At 43.9% G+C, this 20,639-nt stretch overlaps 1 protein-coding gene across 2 annotated transcripts in view; it reads right to left on the bottom strand.

Annotated features, from left to right (window-relative positions):
- crybg3 (crystallin beta-gamma domain containing 3) overlaps positions 1–19,267 on the bottom strand; it is a 74,160-nt gene extending 54,893 nt beyond the window's left edge. The window contains exons 1-3 of one of the 2 annotated variants that reach the window (XM_031896579.1): positions 18,448–19,267; positions 18,097–18,345; positions 1,464–1,533 (exon numbers count right to left, since the gene is read on the bottom strand). In XM_031896579.1, coding sequence (XP_031752439.1) covers positions 1,464–1,533; positions 18,097–18,345; positions 18,448–19,007 — 879 coding nt within the window. In that variant the 5' untranslated portion in view covers positions 19,008–19,267. Of the gene's footprint in view, positions 1–1,463; positions 1,534–18,096 lie in introns of both variants that reach the window. The other variant, XM_031896578.1, reaches the window with a different exon arrangement.
- Between the last annotated feature and the right edge of the window lie 1,372 nt (positions 19,268–20,639).

The following is a 20,639-nucleotide window of genomic DNA, read 5'->3' on the forward strand; positions in this document are numbered from 1 at the left end:
GACTCTGTAGAAGCCTAAATGATATATTATATATATATATACACACACAGGTATGGGACCTGTTATCCAGTATGCTCGGGACCTGGGGTTTTAAAGATAAGGGATCTTTCCATAATTTGGATCTCCATACCTTAAGTCTACTAAAAAATCATATAAACATTAAATAAACCCAGTATGATTCTTTGGTCTCCAATAAGGATTAATTATATCTCAGTTGGGATCAAGTAAAGGTACTGTTTTATTATTACAGAGAAAAGGGAATCATTTAACCATTAAATAAACCCAATAGGACTGTTCTGCCCCCAATAAGGGGTAATTATATCTTAGTTGGGATCAAGTACAGGTACTGTTTTATTATTACAGAGAAAAGGGAATCATTTAACCATTAAATAAACCCAATAGGGCTGTTCTGCCCCCAATAAGGGGTAATTATATCTTAGTTGGGATCAAGTACAGGTACTGTTTTATTATTACAGAGAAAAGGGAATCATTTAACCATTAAATAAACCCAATAGGGCTGTTCTGCCCCCAATAAGGATTAATTATATCTTAGTTGGGATCAAGTACAGGTACTGTTTTATTATTACAGAGAAATAGGAAATTACTTCTAAAAATATGAATTATTTTATTGAAATGGAGTCTATAGAGGATGATCTTCGGATCCCATACCTGTATACTATATATATATATATAAGTTTAAAAAATAGATGCACACCGAGGACAGTCTCTCAATAAAAAACTTATATTTTATTTACCATAATTAAAAGGAAAACATACATATATATATATATATATATATATACAGTCTCTAAGAAAGCACTCACGGAAAATATAAAAATAGAATAATTTATTAAACAAGAAAGTCTATGCGTTTCAATCCATATAGGATCGTTATCAGGACATCCTGATGACGATCCTATATGGATCGAAACGCGTAGACTTTCTTGTTTAATAAATTATTCTATTTTTATATTTCCGTGAGTGCTTTCTTAGAGACTGTACATGAATTTATGGTTAGCACCCGGACATTGGCTACTATTTTGGTGAGTGCCGATATTTGGACTTTATATATATATATATATATATATATATATATGCTCATGCACACCGGACTTATGATTAAAAAATAACTTATTACATCAATTAAAAATTGTTTGACGTTTTGGCCCCCATCTTAGACTTTTTTCAAGACCACCACTGAAACATCGACCTATTTGTAATTAATGTAATAAAAGTTAATTTTTAATCAAAAGTCCGGTGTGCATGGGCTATTCGTTGTACCGGACTTGCTACTGATAGCACCCACCAGTGTTTGAGATTTATACAAGATACGGCGTGGGAGTGTTGACACACTGTGGAATCTATAAGCAGCAGTGGATAAATAGCTTCTGGATCAGCCAATCACACTGTAATTATTTGTACTTAATCTTAACATTAATAAAAGTTACACATAAATACAGTACCTGATCTGCTTCTGGGTGTGGCAAATGCTCTTTGTTATCCCTCACTGTGATGGGGCTCTTATCTTCTTGGCTGAAAAATAAACACACATTGTGCATGAATGGAACTGGAAAGAAGAGACTGATACATGCCCTATTGAAATATAAGTTTCAGACATCACTATGGTCAGTGAAACAAAAGCTGTAGAACAAAACTTAGAACTCTCTGCATTGTACCACCTTGAGTGCTAGGTGTTCCTCCTCCTGTCTTGCATATTCTTAAAGATACCCAAGTAAGAGTGTCTTTGGGTGGGTTGCAATGAAGGTTCTACGGAGCAGTAGGTGAGGCAGGAATAATGGAGGATATACACTATAAAGGAACAATATGGCCACAGTGATGCTACATGGTGGCAGAAGCACAGAGGCACTGGGAAGTAAAGCTGAAAAGCTATATATTGCACTGCTGTATAGAAAATATACACGTCTGTTCGCCTCACATGCCACTATAACCATAAACATGCTGGGCTGAGCAGCAGTAGCTCTGTAGGGATGCACTGAATCCATAAGGGCTCTTTTATGCTGCAAGTGGAGTGACAAAAGTGCAGTGCCTTGTTTTTCCCCACAATACAGCATGTTTTCCCATGATTCCTGTGTAACTGCAGTTGCGCAGTGGCATTTGCACTTTGTTGCGCTTTGGGCACAACTGCAGTGAAGTCCAGTTGGCGCCATTCAGCATGCAAGGGTCATGCACAACTTATTATTTTGGTGCAACTGCACTGATGGATTAAAGTTGTTCATTGTGGAATCCCTTGAACTATTGCCTGGTCTGGACGTGGGTTCCCCTGTATCAGCTGCCCAGAGTCAATTTGGAACAAGAGGCAGTAAGAAAAATGTGCTTTTTTTTGGTATCCAGAGAGTCAAAGTGTTATGACTAGAGTTGGTATGGCCAGGCACCCCAGGTTCCACTACTTCACGCAAAAAGTGCTAGCATTCAGCCAAATCCTGAATTGTTGCATTTCTTGTTGGTTTAACACATTCTTCACATTCTGGCTGAATGGCATAAATGGGCAGTGCTGAAAAGTGATAAATACCCCCAAATATTCATCATTTAGCAAAATGCATGTTTTTTTTAATGTAAATGTGTTTAATTTACACAACATATTTGTGAAGGTTATATGGTGTTTCCAATAGGGCAAGATTGTCTGTTATATAATTGAATTTAGTTTCTTTATGAAGAACCAGCAAAGCCTTCTATAGATGCCAGTATACAGGGAATACTTTTCTACAGATGCCAGTATACAGGGAATACTCTGTCCCAACTGCATAGTGTTCTATCCTTCTATTTAAGAACTATCCTATTTATCTTCCAGCCTGCCCTTGTACCTAGCATCCTGGTGATCTGCCGAGCAAACACAATTAAGTAAAGTAAACTAATTAGAAATTGGCATAGAATCAAATTTCAAGTTCTTTCTTTGCTCACCGCTGTACTAAAGGAGTACTAAAGGCAGGGACCGGCACTGACTGCTGGGGGAAGGGGGCGAGAGTGCAGGGGGCCCTGCGGGTCATTGACTTATGCACAATGTTTTCAGGAAAAAAGTCCTCATTCTGAATTTTTGCAGCCATAAAATGATTTTCCAATGAAGTTGAGTAATTTATTCAGTAAGTCAGTGAGCCAAAGAATAAACAAAATTCTGATCTTGCCCCCAGGGTAACAATATAAAGGTATATGGTGATATAGAAGCTTCTGTTGCCATGTAATTACATGGAACAACATTTGCTTCTAGCAGCATTTGGGTTTAATTTCATATGACTGAAACCATTACATCTGCTTGTAGTGCGGATCAGTTCCAGCTTTATGCCCCCGTAACCTTGTTGTGATCTATTTATTCTGAAGCTCTTCGGGGGGGATACCCAATCCGCCTGCATATGGGACTAAAAGCACTGTAGGAATATTATTGCTGTTACCAGCAGATTCCTGATATCACAATGAAATTTGCTGTAAACATGAAATTGTATTTATCATAAAGGGTAACTATATAACTATTGCTACATTATGGGAAAACCATTGACCAAAGAGCCGTGGTTGCGTCATTCTTGTTCCCGTATACGTCTTTGTCGTGGCACATATAGCATAGCCCCCCCCATTTTGTAGGCAGTAATGAATTATATATAGTGCTGGTTTTACTTTGTGACCACTTTATTGGTGCTTCCAATAGCTTCTTTCTGGCCTTTTTCCGAGTTTCAAATAAGGGGTGGGCGTGTCCTAATGTTCCCTGCCAGAAGCACAGTAGGAGGGGAATAGCCAATCAGAGCCCTACAGTCACACAAGCAAAGGCAGTTCCCCACCTACGGATTACGACTACGGGTATAGGCGCCTTCGGTTCAACACGCAAATGCAGTCCCCGATCTGACAGAAAAATCAAACCTGCCCAATTGAGATCTGCCCAATTTTAGGCCAGATGGCGGTCGGGCAGGACAGTCGATTGTGCCCCTACACAGGCTGATAAGCTGCTGAATCAGTCTAAAGGACCTATATCGGCAGCTACAATTGGCCTGTGTATGGCCACCTTTAATAGACCTGTCCCAAACAGTGGCTTTTGTTACATTATGCCCTGAATTTGCCCAGGGAAACCAACTACGCATAGGTATGTAGAAGTCATAGCTAGTTTACATACCAGACCTAATTGGTTTATGCAGAGCTGTCAACCTGACAGCACTGGTAAACGGGGAGAATGCGTCAGTTTGCGCGCCGCCAAAATATTTCCCGATACCCAGAAGTGACATCACACATGCCTCCAGAAGTGACATCACACAAATGCACAAAATCACAGCTGAAGCCTTCTCCGCAGGACTTGGTGAAACTTTGGAAAAATTGGGAGAATGCTGTTTGGGGGACAGGGGAACAGGGGAGAGCCACCAAAATCGAGTAACTCCCGAACTAATAGGGGGGGCTGACAGCTCTGTTTGTGGCCAGATCACTACAGTCAATCACCATCAGACTCCTTCCTTCGGGGCATCTCCCCTGAGACAAACATTATCTTTCTTTCCTTAAGGACAAGAAACAACATTTCGAGAACCTCAAGGGAAAGTCGTGTAACAAAATTCCATAGAACAATTATTCTGATGAACATAGTGAAACCCACCTGCTACGGATTAAATATTCCCCCTGCAGCCTTTATGGCAACCATAAGACTTGCATATTATTTCCTGCTAGTTACAAACAGCAACATAAGCATTCCTGAGTAAGCGCTAGCAAACATATTAGTCATTTTACATAAAAAAAAACAAAATACTGTATATCTATAAAAGTTCTCAGCTATTATATAAAGGGTCTTAAACCCAAAGCAAAAGAATTGGCAACCTTTGTAGTTACCATCTGCAGGCCATAGGTATACAGGGAATAGCTCCCAATATTCAGCATTTAAAACGTATTGCCCCTTGCCCATACATAAACCACAGCTGTCAGACCCCTTGGCACTAGGTGCTGCCCATTTAGGCTATGGGAAGCTGGAACACAGAACCACTACAATGAATAGTTATCAAAAGTGAGAATTAGCATTTAATAGACAAATAAGGTCACTTTTTTTATACAGTAAATGCAGCCTAAAGGGGGATATTTCTTGTGAGACACAGCAGTTATCATACAGAAACCTCAAAGGCTAAAGGGAAGTAAATAATTCACTATAATGGTTTCAACTTGTTTCCAAATAGCCTAAAACTATGTTTTTATGGCAGTAGCTAGTTAAGTGAATCTGAGGAATTAAAACCACAACCGTTTAGCAGGGTTGCGGTGCCTCTGGATAACCAACACACTAGAAAACAACAAAGACCAAAACATCCAGATTCTAGGTATTTAGACTGCCTAATTAACAACACTTTGTTGTTTGCTAGTTGAATGGATTCCAGGGGGCCAACATTAATCCCAAATACCCAGACAGCTACTGAGGGGAAGAGGTAGGACAGACAGGGCTGGGTTATTGTAGCAAGATAGAGACTCCAAACTTGAGAAAGCAGCTACTGCCCTTATACTAAGTATATATATATATATATAATATACATGTCACCATGGAGATAACTGCCATTGAAGCACCTCATTAGGGCCACACTAACCTTACCAGCTGGTCAAGATACTGTCACCCATCAATTCCGCCATGCTTGGTAGCCATAATCCCTCCCTCCAATGAAGCACTGGTCGAAAGGTGCAACCTTTCATTTTTACCCTCTATACACAGTACTAATGGTCTCTTTGATGGGGCCGTATTTCATGCACCTATTTCATTGCTCACCATAAACCCAGCAAACACCACCTCGGGGCAATATGACTGCACACTTAGAGAATATGCCCCTTGTTATTACTTGGCCTGTTCAGTGAATACTGAAAGTTTTGCTGGAAGAATTTGCTTCCAGATGAATCCACTATTTCCATTTGCACCCCACCCCTATTTATTCATATTAGCAAATACATTCTTTTCAACCCTTGTGAAATCTGGCAAAACCCTGGGCATATACCGTGTACAAAGGGCACCTGTGACTATGAGCAGTAAGGTGGAAGCCAATCATAGGCTTGTCTTTCTCTCCAGGCTGGGTTGACCTGCCAGTCTGTGCCTTGGGCCACTATATAGTAATTGTTTCTTTTGTATTTTTATTCCTACTCCTAAATAATTATATCCAATATCCAATTATGTCTGCTCTCATGATTGCTTCTTGGTTCTTCTCCCAGACAACAATGGGTTATCCTGTTCCTTGCAAACATTTTTGTACATATCCCAAATCCAGATTTGCAGCCCAGAAAGTAACAAACAAAGGCCGAGTTACAATGTGTTCTTGCTTGGCAGTTCGTATGCTTCTGGCACGTCTACATTGCAAACAGGGCTATTTCCACTACTCTAAGGAAGAACTCTGCCAACCCCAAACTGTGGAATTTGGAATCTGGCAGGATGCATTTTTCTAGGATATATATATATATATATATATATATATCCAGCCTGTAGGGCATTACTGACCCAACTTATTGCCCTCTCTGAAGGAAACTATATCATTAAGGGCCACAGTAGGTGCCTGGTCCGAACCTTTTATACATCTAGTCACCATAAAGATCCAGGCATGTGATCATATGGCAAATGTAATGGGCAAAAGTGATTTCATTGGGGCCCAATAGTGTCAAGTAGTGATCAGCAACCAGTGGCTCGGCGGCACCACTCCCTTTGATGTTGCTCCCAGTGGCCTCAAAGTAGGTTTTGGAAGCACTGAGACACAGTTTTACTCCAAGCAGAGACTCCTACAGGCTAAAGAAACGTTTTTCATGCTTGTGCCGCTCACCAACACTTTTTGCATTTAAGTGTGGCTCTTGAGTAAAAAATGTTGGGGATCCCTGGTGTAAATAATCCCCCATTAGCCTTTAATTACAGTTTGCAAATATTTATGAAGCCACGGGGATGCTCAAATTACGGCAAATAAACAGCTTGGAGCTGTTCATATGGAGGTTGAACTTGTGGCCTTATCTAGCCATGTGGGCACAGTCTGCCTCAGTCTAGTAACCTATAGCAACCACTCGGGTACTGTAATTATTCTTGATAGGCTGTTGATTTCTATGATGTTACTACATCTCCTATTAAAGTTCTTTGTAGCAAACAAAGTCACTGTTACTCATGAGCACAATACCCAGACTGGCTAAGTCAGGGTGTTCATGAGCTATTACCAAAATTCTTAGACAACTTAGAAGGCCATTATCCCCAGCGATTAGCCAAGCTGTGTATTGTGTATCCGCTATCCTGACATTCCTTAGCTATGTGCAGAAACCTCCTATCTCTTCTGTATTTGATATCCAGTAAAATAATCTCTATCACCGCTCATAAAACTATACAAGCACCCTTCATCACTGCAGACAAAGTGTCATATAGTAGCGGCTGCCCTTCATGGTAATCACATCGTATATCACTAAGTGGGCAACTTTCCTAAACTTTATTATTGCTGGTTATCATTCCAACAACCAGCGTATCATGCCAGCTACCAGCATACACTTAGGTTTTGCAACACTGTCATCAATCCAGAAACAATAGAGCCCTGTATATCACAAACAGCAGGGTATCATAACAACTCATAATTGGCCTGGAACAAGATAATAACAGCACCATCCATTCCAAGTACAAGTGTATTCACTGGCACAACTGGAGCAGCCGGACAGCCAAGGTACCCGCTGTGCATCACTGACTGCTGCTCTTTCCTACAAGGGGGAGTACAAATGGCTCAGTAGGGTCAATGTAAAAATAGCAACCCTCAAGCTATGGGTGAGCAGCTCATTCCATCATGTACAGCAGGGGCGGCATAAAGTGCACAGTCACCCATGATCCGTTTTGATAATGTGGGTTTTCTTAGTACAATAGAAACAAGTAATACAAATATAAGGTGAAAGCTGATTCGGTGTCTTCGTTTGGGTCCCCATGAGAAATAGAAATAAGAAACACTGAACTACAGTTGAGTGTATGTAACACAACTGCAGTGTTAAGGTAGTCATACGGCTATGGGCTAGCATTGGTTGGTGGCTCAGTGTCACACTGAGTCTGAAGCCTACTGGCTGATGTATGCCATAATAATGGCTTGCAAGACCAATATCAGGTCAGGGATCTGCCAGATATCTGTTGGGCAGGTTTAGAAGTTCAAATGGGTGAGGACCCTATTGGGTGGTCCTTTCCCAATGTCCCTGTCAGGGGCCAAATTTAAAAATATATATATATATTAGGGATGCAGCGAATCCAGGATTCGGTTTGGTATTCGGCAAGGATTCAATCTTTTTTGGCAGGGTTTGGTTTCGGCAGAATCCATGGTCCTGGCCAAACCGAATTTGGGGGAATTTTCTGGATTTTTAACCCTTGCTGATTCTAATTAGCATATGCTAATTAGGATTCGGTTCGGTATGCGGGCGAATTTGTCGGGGTGGGTTCGGCCGAACCCAAAAAAGTCGTCCCTAATATATATCTTGTAATAATAATTCATAATTATAATAATAGAATTTTGCACACTGCCTTGGTGGCAAAATTTGGTGAAGATCCACTTGTTTGGCCCCCTTACCGAACAAGCAGATCTTTCCCTGTATGGCTAGCTTTATAACCAGAACCATTAGAGAGGAACTGCCATTGAGATATAAAAACCCTCTGTTTAATAAATGGTCTTATGGCTGCTTTATTGCCCTTCTTGTGTGGCCCAAAGGTCCAGCAACCAAGGGATTTATTGTCCTGCCCTGTTCTTACTGCATGTACTCAGTTGGCCAAACTGTTACTCACTGATGGCAATGCACAAGTCAATAACATTGGGCAGTTCTATTACAAACTTCCATTTCCCTGATCACTAGGCTGTGCCAATTCTGTATAGTAACCTGCAAAATTAGCAAATGGAAAATATATGGAAGCATTTAGTTATTCCCTCTGAGCAGCACTAACAAAAAGGGGAAAAAATTTATGTCTTATTGTAGAATAATAGTAACGTTTCCAGCGTCCCCAACAATACTCCCACGTTGTTATGCAGCTCCTGATTTCTTCTATTCTGAGGACAGTATAGGGTGACGGTATGGGTGCTTAACCCTGTTACTGTCTCACACTGATATTCTGAGGACAGAAATGGGTGACAGTATGGGTGCTTTTCCCTCTCACTGTCTCACACTGATATTCTGAGGACAGAAATGGGTGACAGTATGGGTGCTTATCCCTCTCACTGTCCCACACTGATATTCTGAGGAAAAAACTGTGTGAGGGTTTGGACGCTTTGCACTTATTGCAAGGAGCCATTAAATAGAGGGACATCATAGGGGCTTCCAGGTGGGCATTCATGGAGTTCATAAAACTTTGCTGAAGACAAAATGAAAGCGGGTGAGAGAAGACATACACTTACTGTCATCTTTAGGCCAAGTCTTATGTCTCTCACTGTCTCACACTGATATTCTGAGGACAGAAATGGGTGACAGTATGGGTGCTTATGTCTCTCACTGTCTCACACTGATATTCTGAGGACAGAAATGGGTGACCGTATGGGTGCTTATGTCTCTCACTGTCTCACACTGATATTCTGAGGACAGAAATGGGTGACAGTATGGGTGCTTATCCCTCTTACTGTCTCACACTGATATTCTGAGGACAGAAATGGGTGACAGTATGGGTGCTTATCCCTCTCACCGTCCCACACTGATATTCTGAGGAAAGACTTGGGTGAAGGTATGGGTGATTATCCCTCTCACTGTCTCACACTGACATTCTGAGGAAAGACTTGGGTGACAGTATGGGTGCTTATCCCTCTCACTGTCTCACACTGATATTCTGAGGACAATAATGGGTGACAGTATGGGTGCTTTTCCCTCTCACTGTCCCACACTGATATTCTGAGGACAGAAATGGGTGACAGTATGGGTGCTTATCCCTCTCACTGTCTCACACTGACATTCTGAGGAAAAAACTGGGTGACAGTATGGGTGCTTATCCCTCTCACTGTCTCACACTGACATTCTGAGGAAAAAACTGGGTGACAGTATGGGTGCTTATTCCTCTCACTGTCCCACACTGATATTCTGAGGAAAAAACTGTGTGAGGGTTTGGACGCTTTGCACTTATTGCAAGGAGCCATTAAATGCAGGGACATCATAGGGGCTTCCAGGTGGGCATTCATGGAGTTCATAACACTTTGCTGAAGACAAAATGAAAGCGGGTGAGAGAAGACATACACTTACTGTCATCTTTAGGCCAAGTCACACAAACACACCAGCCTTCAGTTTACAAGCATTTTGTGGTAGGCTGCCAAGTTGGCAATGGATCTAAGACACATTAAAAGAAAAAAAAAGGCAAACTAATATCACCGCTTTAGAAAATAAACCCCAGTTACTTATTTCATACTTGCTACGTGAATTACCCTGAGATTCCATGTGAGGGGTGAAACCTTATTGTTACTGAGTTTGAGGGGTGCCCGGGGCAGGAATAAGCAATGCCCGCTACAGTTTTCATCATCTTTTTGTACACGGCACAAGGCTGAAGCGCACGGAAAAATATCATCCCTGGAACGTAAAGAAAGGATTTACACATTCCTGACCATAAAAAGGGATCCGACCCAGGAATATGGCCTAAAAGTATGTTGTTTATAAAATAAGTCTCACGCAGAACAACTAAGTGCCTGCTTTGCAAATGATGAGCATTCGGCTCTTTGTTATTTTGTGCCATTTTTTAAGAGTTTGGTGGGGAATATTTATTGTTCTGGGCCCTATTAAAAGTCGGGTGTACAAGGGCATATACTAGTGCCCACTTGGCCCCTCTAGTCTGAATTGGCCCATGTATGTTTTAATGTATGCCTTACAATGCTAAGTTAATGGCAAGATGAACTCCCCATTTACACCCCCCAAAATGATCATCTCAATTAGCAAATCAAAGATTTCTAATAAATTTTGTCTCAATTTTACAGTAATGTAGCAGACTAAAATGTTCATGTCTATAAAACACATAACACAGGACATGTTCTTATGTGCAAACTGCCTGCACCCCCAGGGAAAGGGGCGGAGCCAACACACCCACCCCTGCAGACACACCTCTCTCCCATTTCTACCTACACTCTGGCTCCTATGGACACTGACTCACTGGACTCATATGTGACTGCCAACAAGCACAGGAATTTGCTGGTAGGTTTCCAGCAGTTTTTAGCCAGTGAGCAGGTAGGTGCAGGCCCAGACTGGGTCCTGTGGGTTCCGGCAAATGCCAGAGGGGCTGCTGTAAGGTGCCATAGACACTCACTATTTATTGGGCTGGTGGGGGGCTATTTGGGCGTCTGTGTACTTGATATGCCAGGGGCATTTTTGTATCCCAGTCCAGAACCAGGCAGGTACACTGCTTCCTTTAAGCTCACAGCAGCACTACTCTGTGCAGAAGGAATGTGGCCCCTCTCTGTGGTCATGGTGCCTCACCTTTGCCACTGCATTATGCCATATGGTGCCACCAGAAAAACCAGTGCTGTTGCCTCCGGGGTAACAAACAGAAAGTGTAACTGTACCAGTTAAATAATAGGAATTTCTTAAAGTTCATACCACCCATAGGGTTACTCACAAGAACACGCAAATGGAGACGTGGTTCTTTACTGAGCACATACACCACCACTCAAGCCCCTATACCCAGTATGTACAGTCACTGACTGAATAACCTGCTAGGGTGCTACAGTAGACTGGCCAAGTGCTGAAAGACAAGATCAGTGAATTTATATTCATTATTTTTATTAGCCCTCAACTTGGCTTTTTATCTGGTTATTTGGCTTAAATCAAATCAGGATTTCCTGAGAAGAAGCCCAGATAGTGAAGTTACCCATTTCAAGACTTCCCTTACATAGTCCACTAGGAGCTAAACAGTGAACAGAACCATAGAGTTTATCAACTGGATCACAGCAGGGAGGTTCAATAGCTTACACTCGCTGGACAGGAACATTTCACACAATAATGTCCTCATATAATTTCTATTGCCCCACAATGACATTTTTGTGATAATAAGTAGACACCCTATAACCCTACAATAGTAACCCTAACAAGACTAAGGGTTCGGGTTCAGGGCGCCAGATGTTCATAAGATGATTTCATTGCCAGTGTAAGTGCTGAGATGGATTCCAGATCAGAATATAACTGCAATAGCAACCTGATGAACACACAGCAACATCGGACTGGATCAGGTTCCCACCACTTCTGCTTGTGACACATCTTGACATGAGAAAGTGTTTATGGAAATGTCTGTAGCTAGGCAGCATCAAGCAAGCATGGCTGTGAACCATGTGTATTACCTACCCAGCAAATTAGCACAATGATTTCTGCTCTTCCTCTGACTAGGAAGCCTTGCTCCTCATCCCAAATCACAGGGGTCCATAAGGTAGATCAGTGATCCCCAACCAATGGCTTGGGGGCAACATGTTGCTCCCCAACCCCTTGGGTGTGGCTCTCAGTGCCCCCAAACCAGGTAGTTATTTTTGAATTCCTGACTTGGGGGCAAGTTTTGGTTGAATAAAAACAAGATTTACTACCAAATAAAGCCCCCTGTAAGCTGATAGTGTGCACAGAGGCTGCCTAATAGCCAATCTGAGCCCTTATTTGGCACCTCCATGAACTTTAAAGGAGAAGGAAAGGCTACCTAAGAGTTAATCTCAAGCTGCAGGCTTACCATCAGTTGTCTCAATATTGCCCTTAAGTCTCCCCATATAGCGATCGTTCAGAAGTTCAGAAGCCAAACAGGAAAGAAAAACGCTGAGCTGGGTAAAGAGGATTCCCATAATGCATCGCTCCTGCACAGACCCTAGGACCAGGACACTGTAGGCGGCGCATGCGTATTGCTCTCTTTAGTGGCATAAGCAGGCGCGCTCCCCTACCCTCTGAGCTGGCCCCTATGAGCGCGCAGCATTAGGACACAGAAGCACAGATCCAAGATGGCGAATAAAGTTGGCGATCTGCTGCAGGCAAGGGGGCTCTACAATATATTAAGGGATATAGTAGAAGCCTTTCCTTGCTCTTGTTGCTCTCCAAGTCTTTTTACATTTGACTGTGGCTCACGAGTAACAAAGGTTGGGGATCCCTGAGGTAGATCATGACCTGACCAGAAGACATTGAACTGATGACCAGTAAATGCCAGCAGCCAAGCACTGTCCACAAAACAACTCCATTACATTATTCTTTTGGAAACTTGGATGTCAGCTTTCTTTCACATTTATACAATGAAGTCACATTTTCCATGCCCTGTGCTAGGCCCTGGCACAATAACTTCACTAAAAGTAAAAGCAACTTCTAGGCAGAGCCAAGTAAGGCCAAGGCAGAACTTGTCTCATGGGGTAATGTAATAAAGGAGTCTTGTAACTCCTAGCAACCAATTAGATGTTTGTTACTTAAGAATTTTTTAAAAAAAGGCATAGATAATTATTTTACCATTTGACTGTATAGATATATATTGGGTTAGCCCATGTATAATAAGGAGAAGAGCAGAGAAACGTTATGTATAATAGGTCCCTCGCATACAGCACCATATTTATTAAGTGTTGATGTAGAAAAACAATTTGAGAGCAAGTTGTTCCACACACGCAGATGTGACCTGATACGTTAGTTTATCGTCCCTTGCCCTCCAGTTAGTATTACGTGTCAGGCTAAGCACGGGCTCTCAGTATTGGTCGGGCTAAATCTGTAGCTGAGCTATGGGGAAATGATATGTGTGCTCAAGGAATAAGCGGCCCTATTGAACTGCAGGATTTATGTTCCCTTCACTAAACCAAACCCTAGAAAGTTTACAGACATCAACAAAAGAGAAAACTTTTATAAACCTACAAAACAGAGAGGCCTGGCATATAAACAAACCCAACCTAGGTCTAGGGGCATCAGTAGAGTAAAGGAACACCAAGAGGGACTTTTTGCAGCCAGGTGTCCCAGCTTAGATGTACCGGTAAGTGCTCCCTACTATTCTATAAATTACTATGAAAATGATTCCACAGAAATATAGTAATGGTAACCTATGCTTTATATGGGACATATTATAACAGTTATAGCCTAGGGCAGTGCTGCCCACCTGTCTCGCTGCTGTTACTGCTTAACTTTGTATAAGCTTTACATGGTATCAGTACTGAGATAAACTGGTCCTCTGCATGGTTCACACCTCAGATTCAGGCTGTAAACCCCTGTATTGTTTAAACATGTAATCCCCTGTGTTGTTCACACCTTTAAGTCCCTGCATTGTTCACCCCTGCATTGTTCACATCTCAGGCACAGATTGTTCACACCTCAGACACCCTCATGGAACACACAAGCAGCATAGTACAGGCAGAGTATGGCACACATAGGCAGCATAGGGCAGGCAGAGTATGGCACACACAGGCAGCATAGGGAAGGCAGAGTATGGCACACACAGGCAGCATAGGGCAGGCAAAGTATGGCACACACAGGCAGCATAGGGCAGGCAGAGTATGGCACACACAGGCAGCATAGGGCAGGTAGAGTATGGCACACACAGGCAGTATAGGGCAGAGTATGGCACACACAGGCAGCATAGGGCAGGCAGAGTATGGCACACACAGGCAGCATAGGGCAGGCAGAGTATGGCACACACAGGCAGCATAGGGCAGGCAGAGTATGACACACACAGGCAGCATAGGGCAGGCAGAGTATGGCACACACAGGCAGCATAGGGCAGGCAGAGTGCTGCCTTTGTGTTCCATACTCTGCCTGCCCTATGCTGCCTGTAGGCTGCCAGTCCACATAGGGGCTACCAAATAGGTGACCATAGCTCTTGTGTTGCTCCCCAACACTTTTTCCATTTGAATGTGGCTCTCGGGTATTAAAGGTTGGGACCCCCAGCCCAATACTGACCAGCATACCCACTATTTAATAAAAAAGGAGAACAGATCCTATCATATAATAACAGACCTGTTCCCCTTTCTCTTCCGGTACAGTCGCAGAGCTTTTCCCTGCTAACCCATGCTGCACTGTCCTCTGCATTGACCACAAATTGTCTCTTTTCTGAAGCTGTAGCTCCAGTCAGTATTACTCAGGCACAATTAAAAGCTCATATTACAGCCTGATGTATTGAACAAGCCCAGCTCTGTGTATTTTTCCAATCTTCAGTGGAACATAGTTTGGGCGTCTGTTGCCTGTGAGCAGGGATTTGTGGAATATATTACTGTACAGAGCCCAAGACATCTGACTGCCATTGAATTTAATGGGGGAGAGCAGCTGGGAATAAATGCAGCCCCAGTACAATTAGACAATCTAACTCCCTGGATGGACCAAGATCTTTAACATTCCATCGGCCTTACATTCAGTAGCAATCAAAGTCCTCCTACCAGCATTATACTCTCATGGAACCCACAATGCTCAGCAGGCACCAACACATATATAACATATTGGTGCTGATTTATTAACACTGGGCAAATTTGCCCATGGGCAGTAACCCATAGTCAGCTGTAGGTAGAACAATGAATACAACAGATTTGCCCAGTGTTGATAAATGACCCCCACTGTGTTGTTAGTTTTGATTGGTTGCTATGGGCAACATCACCGGTGATGTTTTTCTCCAAAGTTAATAAATACACTCTGATATGTAATACTTGTTTTTCCTGCACGTTTACCTAACTTGTTACCACATGAGATCTGGAGGCTATGTTATCTGGGAACAACCCAAATCTCCCCACATGCCTCAGCTCCAGAGCTGAAACTACAGCATGACTGCCAGTGGGCCCCAGCGGCCCAGACCTGATTCCCGCAGGGTGTCCCCCGATCTTCTGTTCTCCCACCTCTGATGCGCTGAAGGTAAGAGTCACTTATGTGCGATCAGGGGAGGGGTCAGACAGGTGGAAGGGGCTCCTGTGGGGGCAGTGTGGGGACCCATTGGGGGGTGCAGGGGCCCCTGAATCCTGGGCCAACCCCCCAGTCCGACCCTGATGACTGGGGCAAAAGATAGGGTTAAAAGGCATAGGCCGTGTAAACCAAATGGTGGAGAGAGATATGGCCTCTGTGATGTTTGGGGCAGATAGACAGGGTGCCGGGCCAAGTATTGCCTTGGGTGCCAATATTACTTGTCCCGGCATTGCACAGTACATTCAGTGGGGGGGCTGTGAGGCTATAGTTACACTACTGCACGTGCCCACCCCAAGCCCAGGCCAGGAATAGTGGGTACTGAATAAACAGGGTGCTGTAGTGCCCCGCAGCGCACAGGCCAGATGCAGAGGGTGAGTGTTTGTTTACTGGACCGTGTCTATTAATTCAGCACCCCAAGCATTACTAGAATAAAGTAGCACAGTGCCGGAGAAAAGAAAGCTTAGCATGGCAAAGGAAACAACTCCATGGCATGTGAAAACACTATCATCATCATTCACTGCCATAGTGCCAGCAAGCTACGCAGCACTTTACACTCATTTCTAACAAACAGTGGGCAATAATTTAACAAACTAGGGTTAAGGAATAAAAATTAGAATGAAGGCTCTGCTCTCAGTTGTATGAAAACTGGATATATTTGGAAGCAGAAAACTCCCCAGTTGGATAAAAAAATGAAACAGAATTATTTAAAGAAGAAATTTCAGGGGGCGAATGTTTAAAATCAACAACCACTACACGCACGTTGCTAGTGTGAACTTGCCCTTGGGAGAAATCTCGGTGGGAGCTGCATATTGGAATAACAGCTGCCTGAATGGCCAGACAGAAAGATTTCAGCCATACACAGCAACGGGAAGGAATGTAAATGCAGCGCTAGGAATGCCCCGCGTGTGTAATGCCTCTCCCTGTGCTCCTGTCATGCCCACTGTGACGTCACTAGTGGAACAGCAGTGCAGCCGGGCAAGGCACAGACAGCGCTACAGCTGTTGCACAGCTACTCCCCTGGGCACAGGCACTACTACAGCTGGCCGGGGGATGCTGGGAGAGCGAGTTCTTCAGAAGCGTGGAAGGGAATGTTTAGACCATTAGCAAATCCAGTCATGTTTCCCTGCTATTATTGCTTAATCTTTGATTCATGTACTTGCCAAAAGACAGGCTGGGGGAAAAGAAACACTTTTACGTTATTTCTCAGTAAAACAACTACAACTCCCAGCATGTCCTGACAGCTGACTTATATACCTACACAAGCAAATAGAACAAGAAGAAAACAAATATGCCAGGATATGTACATTTTACATTTAAAAAGGTGGTTTACCTTTAAGTTAACGTTTAGTATGTTGTAGAACTGCCTATTCTAAGCAACTTTTCAATTGGTCTTCATTATTTATTTCTAATAGTTTTTAATCTATTTGCCTTTTTTTTAATTCTTTGCAGCTTTCAAATGGGGGTCACTGACCCCAGCTGCCAAAAAACTATTGCTTGGTGAGTGTACAATGTTATAGTTATTGTTACTTTTTATAACTTGTTTTCCTATTCAGGTCCTCTTCTATCCATTTACCATCCTCTCATTCAAACTGCTACCTGGTCGCTAAGGTAATTTGGACCCTAGCAACCAGATAGCTGCTGAAACTCCCAACTGCAGAGCTGCTGAACAAACAGCCAAATAACTAAAAAACAACAAATAACAAAAAAATGAAGACCAATTGCAAATTGTCTCATAATACAACTCTCTACATCATAGTAAAAGTTAACTCAAAGATGAACAACCCCCTTAATGAAGGAAAGGGTTTGTATGAACTTTATCTTATGAATCATTTTAATTAATAGAAACACTGAAAAGTAGATTGTAAGCTCTACAGGGCAGGGATCTTCTTGTTTCTTTGAGACTAATTTTTAATGTAACTGTACTTTGTATTTAATATTGTGATGACCCCCCTGTTTTGTTCTGCATCCATGTACGGCACCAAGGGATTCTATTAGTCCAGCCCATTGCCTAGTTCCTGTATGGGGTATGGTGCAAACTAAAACACATGGGACAGAAGTGACAGTTACTGAACATGTGACAGAGTGATGCGGCCCAGGCAGGTACATGGGTGCTGCGGAATCCCTCTAAGTACCTAATGTGGGATACAGAGCACCCACACGTCAGAGACAGTCCAGAATAAGCAAACATTGTATTGCAACACCCGACTTCCCACTCCGTATACACTGTAGCACTACTTTATACTGAAACCAAAGGCAGTTGTTGCCCTAGAGTCACATGTGACCCACTCCCCAAGGTTCTATATTCCTCACAAAATAGAGAATTACCTGCTGAGGTTGATTTTGGATGTTTTGCTCTTGACTGTGCCACTTTCATCTTCCTGGGAGAATGTCACAGAGAGACGGCTTGCCATAGAGCTGAAGGAGTCCGGTTCCTCAGTATTGGATACATTGTTGCTGCCCTGGGGTGTCCCTCTGTAGAAGAGTTTAGACAGGTTCAGACCCTTCTCCTGCTCCTCTGGGGTAAATGATTTGTCCTTGGCCTCCTTGTCAGGAGTTGTACCTCTGAAGAAGAACCTGGATGGGCTCTGGTGCCCCTCTGTACTTTCCTCTAATGCAGACTTCTCATTGGCCAACTTCTTGTCCTTCTCTTGAGTAGATGATGCTCTGGAGAAGAACCTGGATGGGCTCTGATGCCCCTCTGTACTTTCCTCTAATGCTGACTTCTCATTGGCCAACTTCTTGTCCTTCTCTTGAGTAGATGATGCTCTGGAGAAGAACCTGGATGGGCTCTGATGCCCCTCTGTACTTTCCTCTAATGCTGACTTCTCATTGGCCAATTTCTTGTCCTTCTCTTGAGTAGATGATGCTCTGGAGAAGAACCTGGATGGGCTCTGGTGCCCCTCTGTACTTTCCTCTAATGCTGACTTCTCATTGGCCAACTTCTTGTCCTTCTCTTGAGTAGATGATGCTCTGGAGAAGAACCTGGATGGGCTCTGATGCCCCTCTGTACTTTCCTCTAATGCTGACTTCTCATTGGCCAACTTCTTGTCCTTCTCTTGAGAAGATGATGCTCTGGAGAAGAACCTGGATAAGGTGGAATCTGCCTGCTCCTGCTCATCTCCAGAAGTTTTCTCAGCCTCCTCCTCTCTTTCCTGAGATGAAGACCTAGAGAAGAACCTGGAGAAGCCCCTGGCTACATCCTCCTGCCAGGAGGTCGGTTTCTTGCGAATGGGCATGTCAGGGAGCTGCGGCTGCGACTAAGTCGGAACCTGCCAGCAGAAAGCGTGTCCCAAATGACAAGCCGAGTGCGACAATCTCGCTACAAGTCTCATCTACCGGCGGAGTTGCCTCTAAGCCCCCGCTGCCCCCATGGGCAAGTCCAGCCCTGACTGCCCCAGAGCCATAAGTTGCGCTGCGGGAGCGGAACAAGTGAATAGAGGGAGAGCTGGGCGCTGCCAGCCCAGGGGAAACGCTCCCTCACACTGCTTCTGCTCGCTGCCTTCTCCCCGCTGCCTGCTCCTTGGCCCCGCCCCTACACACAGGGAGGCGGGGGGTGGGGGGGAATAACGCTGCTGCCGGCGGCTGGCCGCTGCTTGTGTCGCTGCTACAGCTTGGGGCAAGTTTGCTTCCAAAGTATCCACTGAAGCTCTTAGTGAAAAAATCAAGAAACGATTTCTGCCCAGTCTGTCCTACTTGTTAGTTCAAATGCTAATGTTTTTCCAGCTCCAGCTGTTGTTGCAATACCAGCCCCAGTGCCCCCCCTGACCAGCAAAGTTCCACATATGAGTTCCAGGGCCAGGGACCCAGCCAGCAGGGTATGGTTTGGGGTTGGGAAGAAAGGACAGTTGCACTGGGCTCCCCAATTATAGGGGCTCCCCCCCCCCCTCAGCTTCTGTAGATTTAGATCTCCCAGCATCCCACTCATAGCTGAAACTGTAGGTGAAGAAAAGTTGGAGAACCCTAGGCTGTAGGTGTTTGACCTCCTGTATTGGGTCCTGTATTGGGACCTTTGTTAATTCCAGCTCACCCAGGGCACTTTCTGAGACCAGATTAAACCGGCCATACACATAAAGATTTTTAAAAGATCTTTTCATTATCATAGGACCAAGCTGATCCTGAAACATTCATTTAGGGCTGTGACACACAGGGATATTAGTCCCGTGTTACAAATCTCCCTTGTTGCGAGCGACTAATCTCCCCCCGAAATGCCATCTCACTGGCTTGAATGTAAATTGCTGGTGGGATGGCATACGCGGCGTCGCGATTTGCCGAAGTCACGGAAGTTTCCTCCCAAGGCAACTTCTCCCCGTATGTCACAACCCTTAGGGTGAAGACAAACAGAGCTACTTAGTAGCAGCTACGGGTACTAAAGACCAGAAAATTCCCTGCTATAGACAATACTGAGAATTGCCTCTGCTAATACACACATAGAGACAGTTATCAGTAAATGATCAGCATTGTCTGTTTTAGTAGCCGTGACAAGTAGCTGCTACTAGTAGCTCTGTCTTCACCCTTAGGGCTCTGGAACACGGGGAGATTAGTCGTCCACGACAAATCTCCCTTGTCACGGGCGACTAATCTCCCCGAACTACCATCCCACCGGCGAACATGTAAGTTGCCGGTGGGATGGGACACGCTGCGCAAGCGATTTCGGCAAATCGGCAAAGTTGCCTCGCGAGGCATTTTCTGCGATTTGCTGAAATCCCCTGCGCAGCGTGTGCCATCCCACCGGTGACTTACATTCTCGCTGGTGGGATGGCAATCCGGGGAGATTAGTCGCCCGTGAACAGGGAGTTTTGTCGCGGGCGACTAATCTCCCCGTGTGCCAGAGCCCTAAAAGAACGATTTGTCCATCAATGAAAACGACC

This window comes from Xenopus tropicalis, chromosome 2 (assembly GCF_000004195.4).
Source record: "Xenopus tropicalis strain Nigerian chromosome 2, UCB_Xtro_10.0, whole genome shotgun sequence".
Taxonomy (NCBI): Eukaryota; Metazoa; Chordata; class Amphibia; order Anura; family Pipidae; genus Xenopus; species Xenopus tropicalis.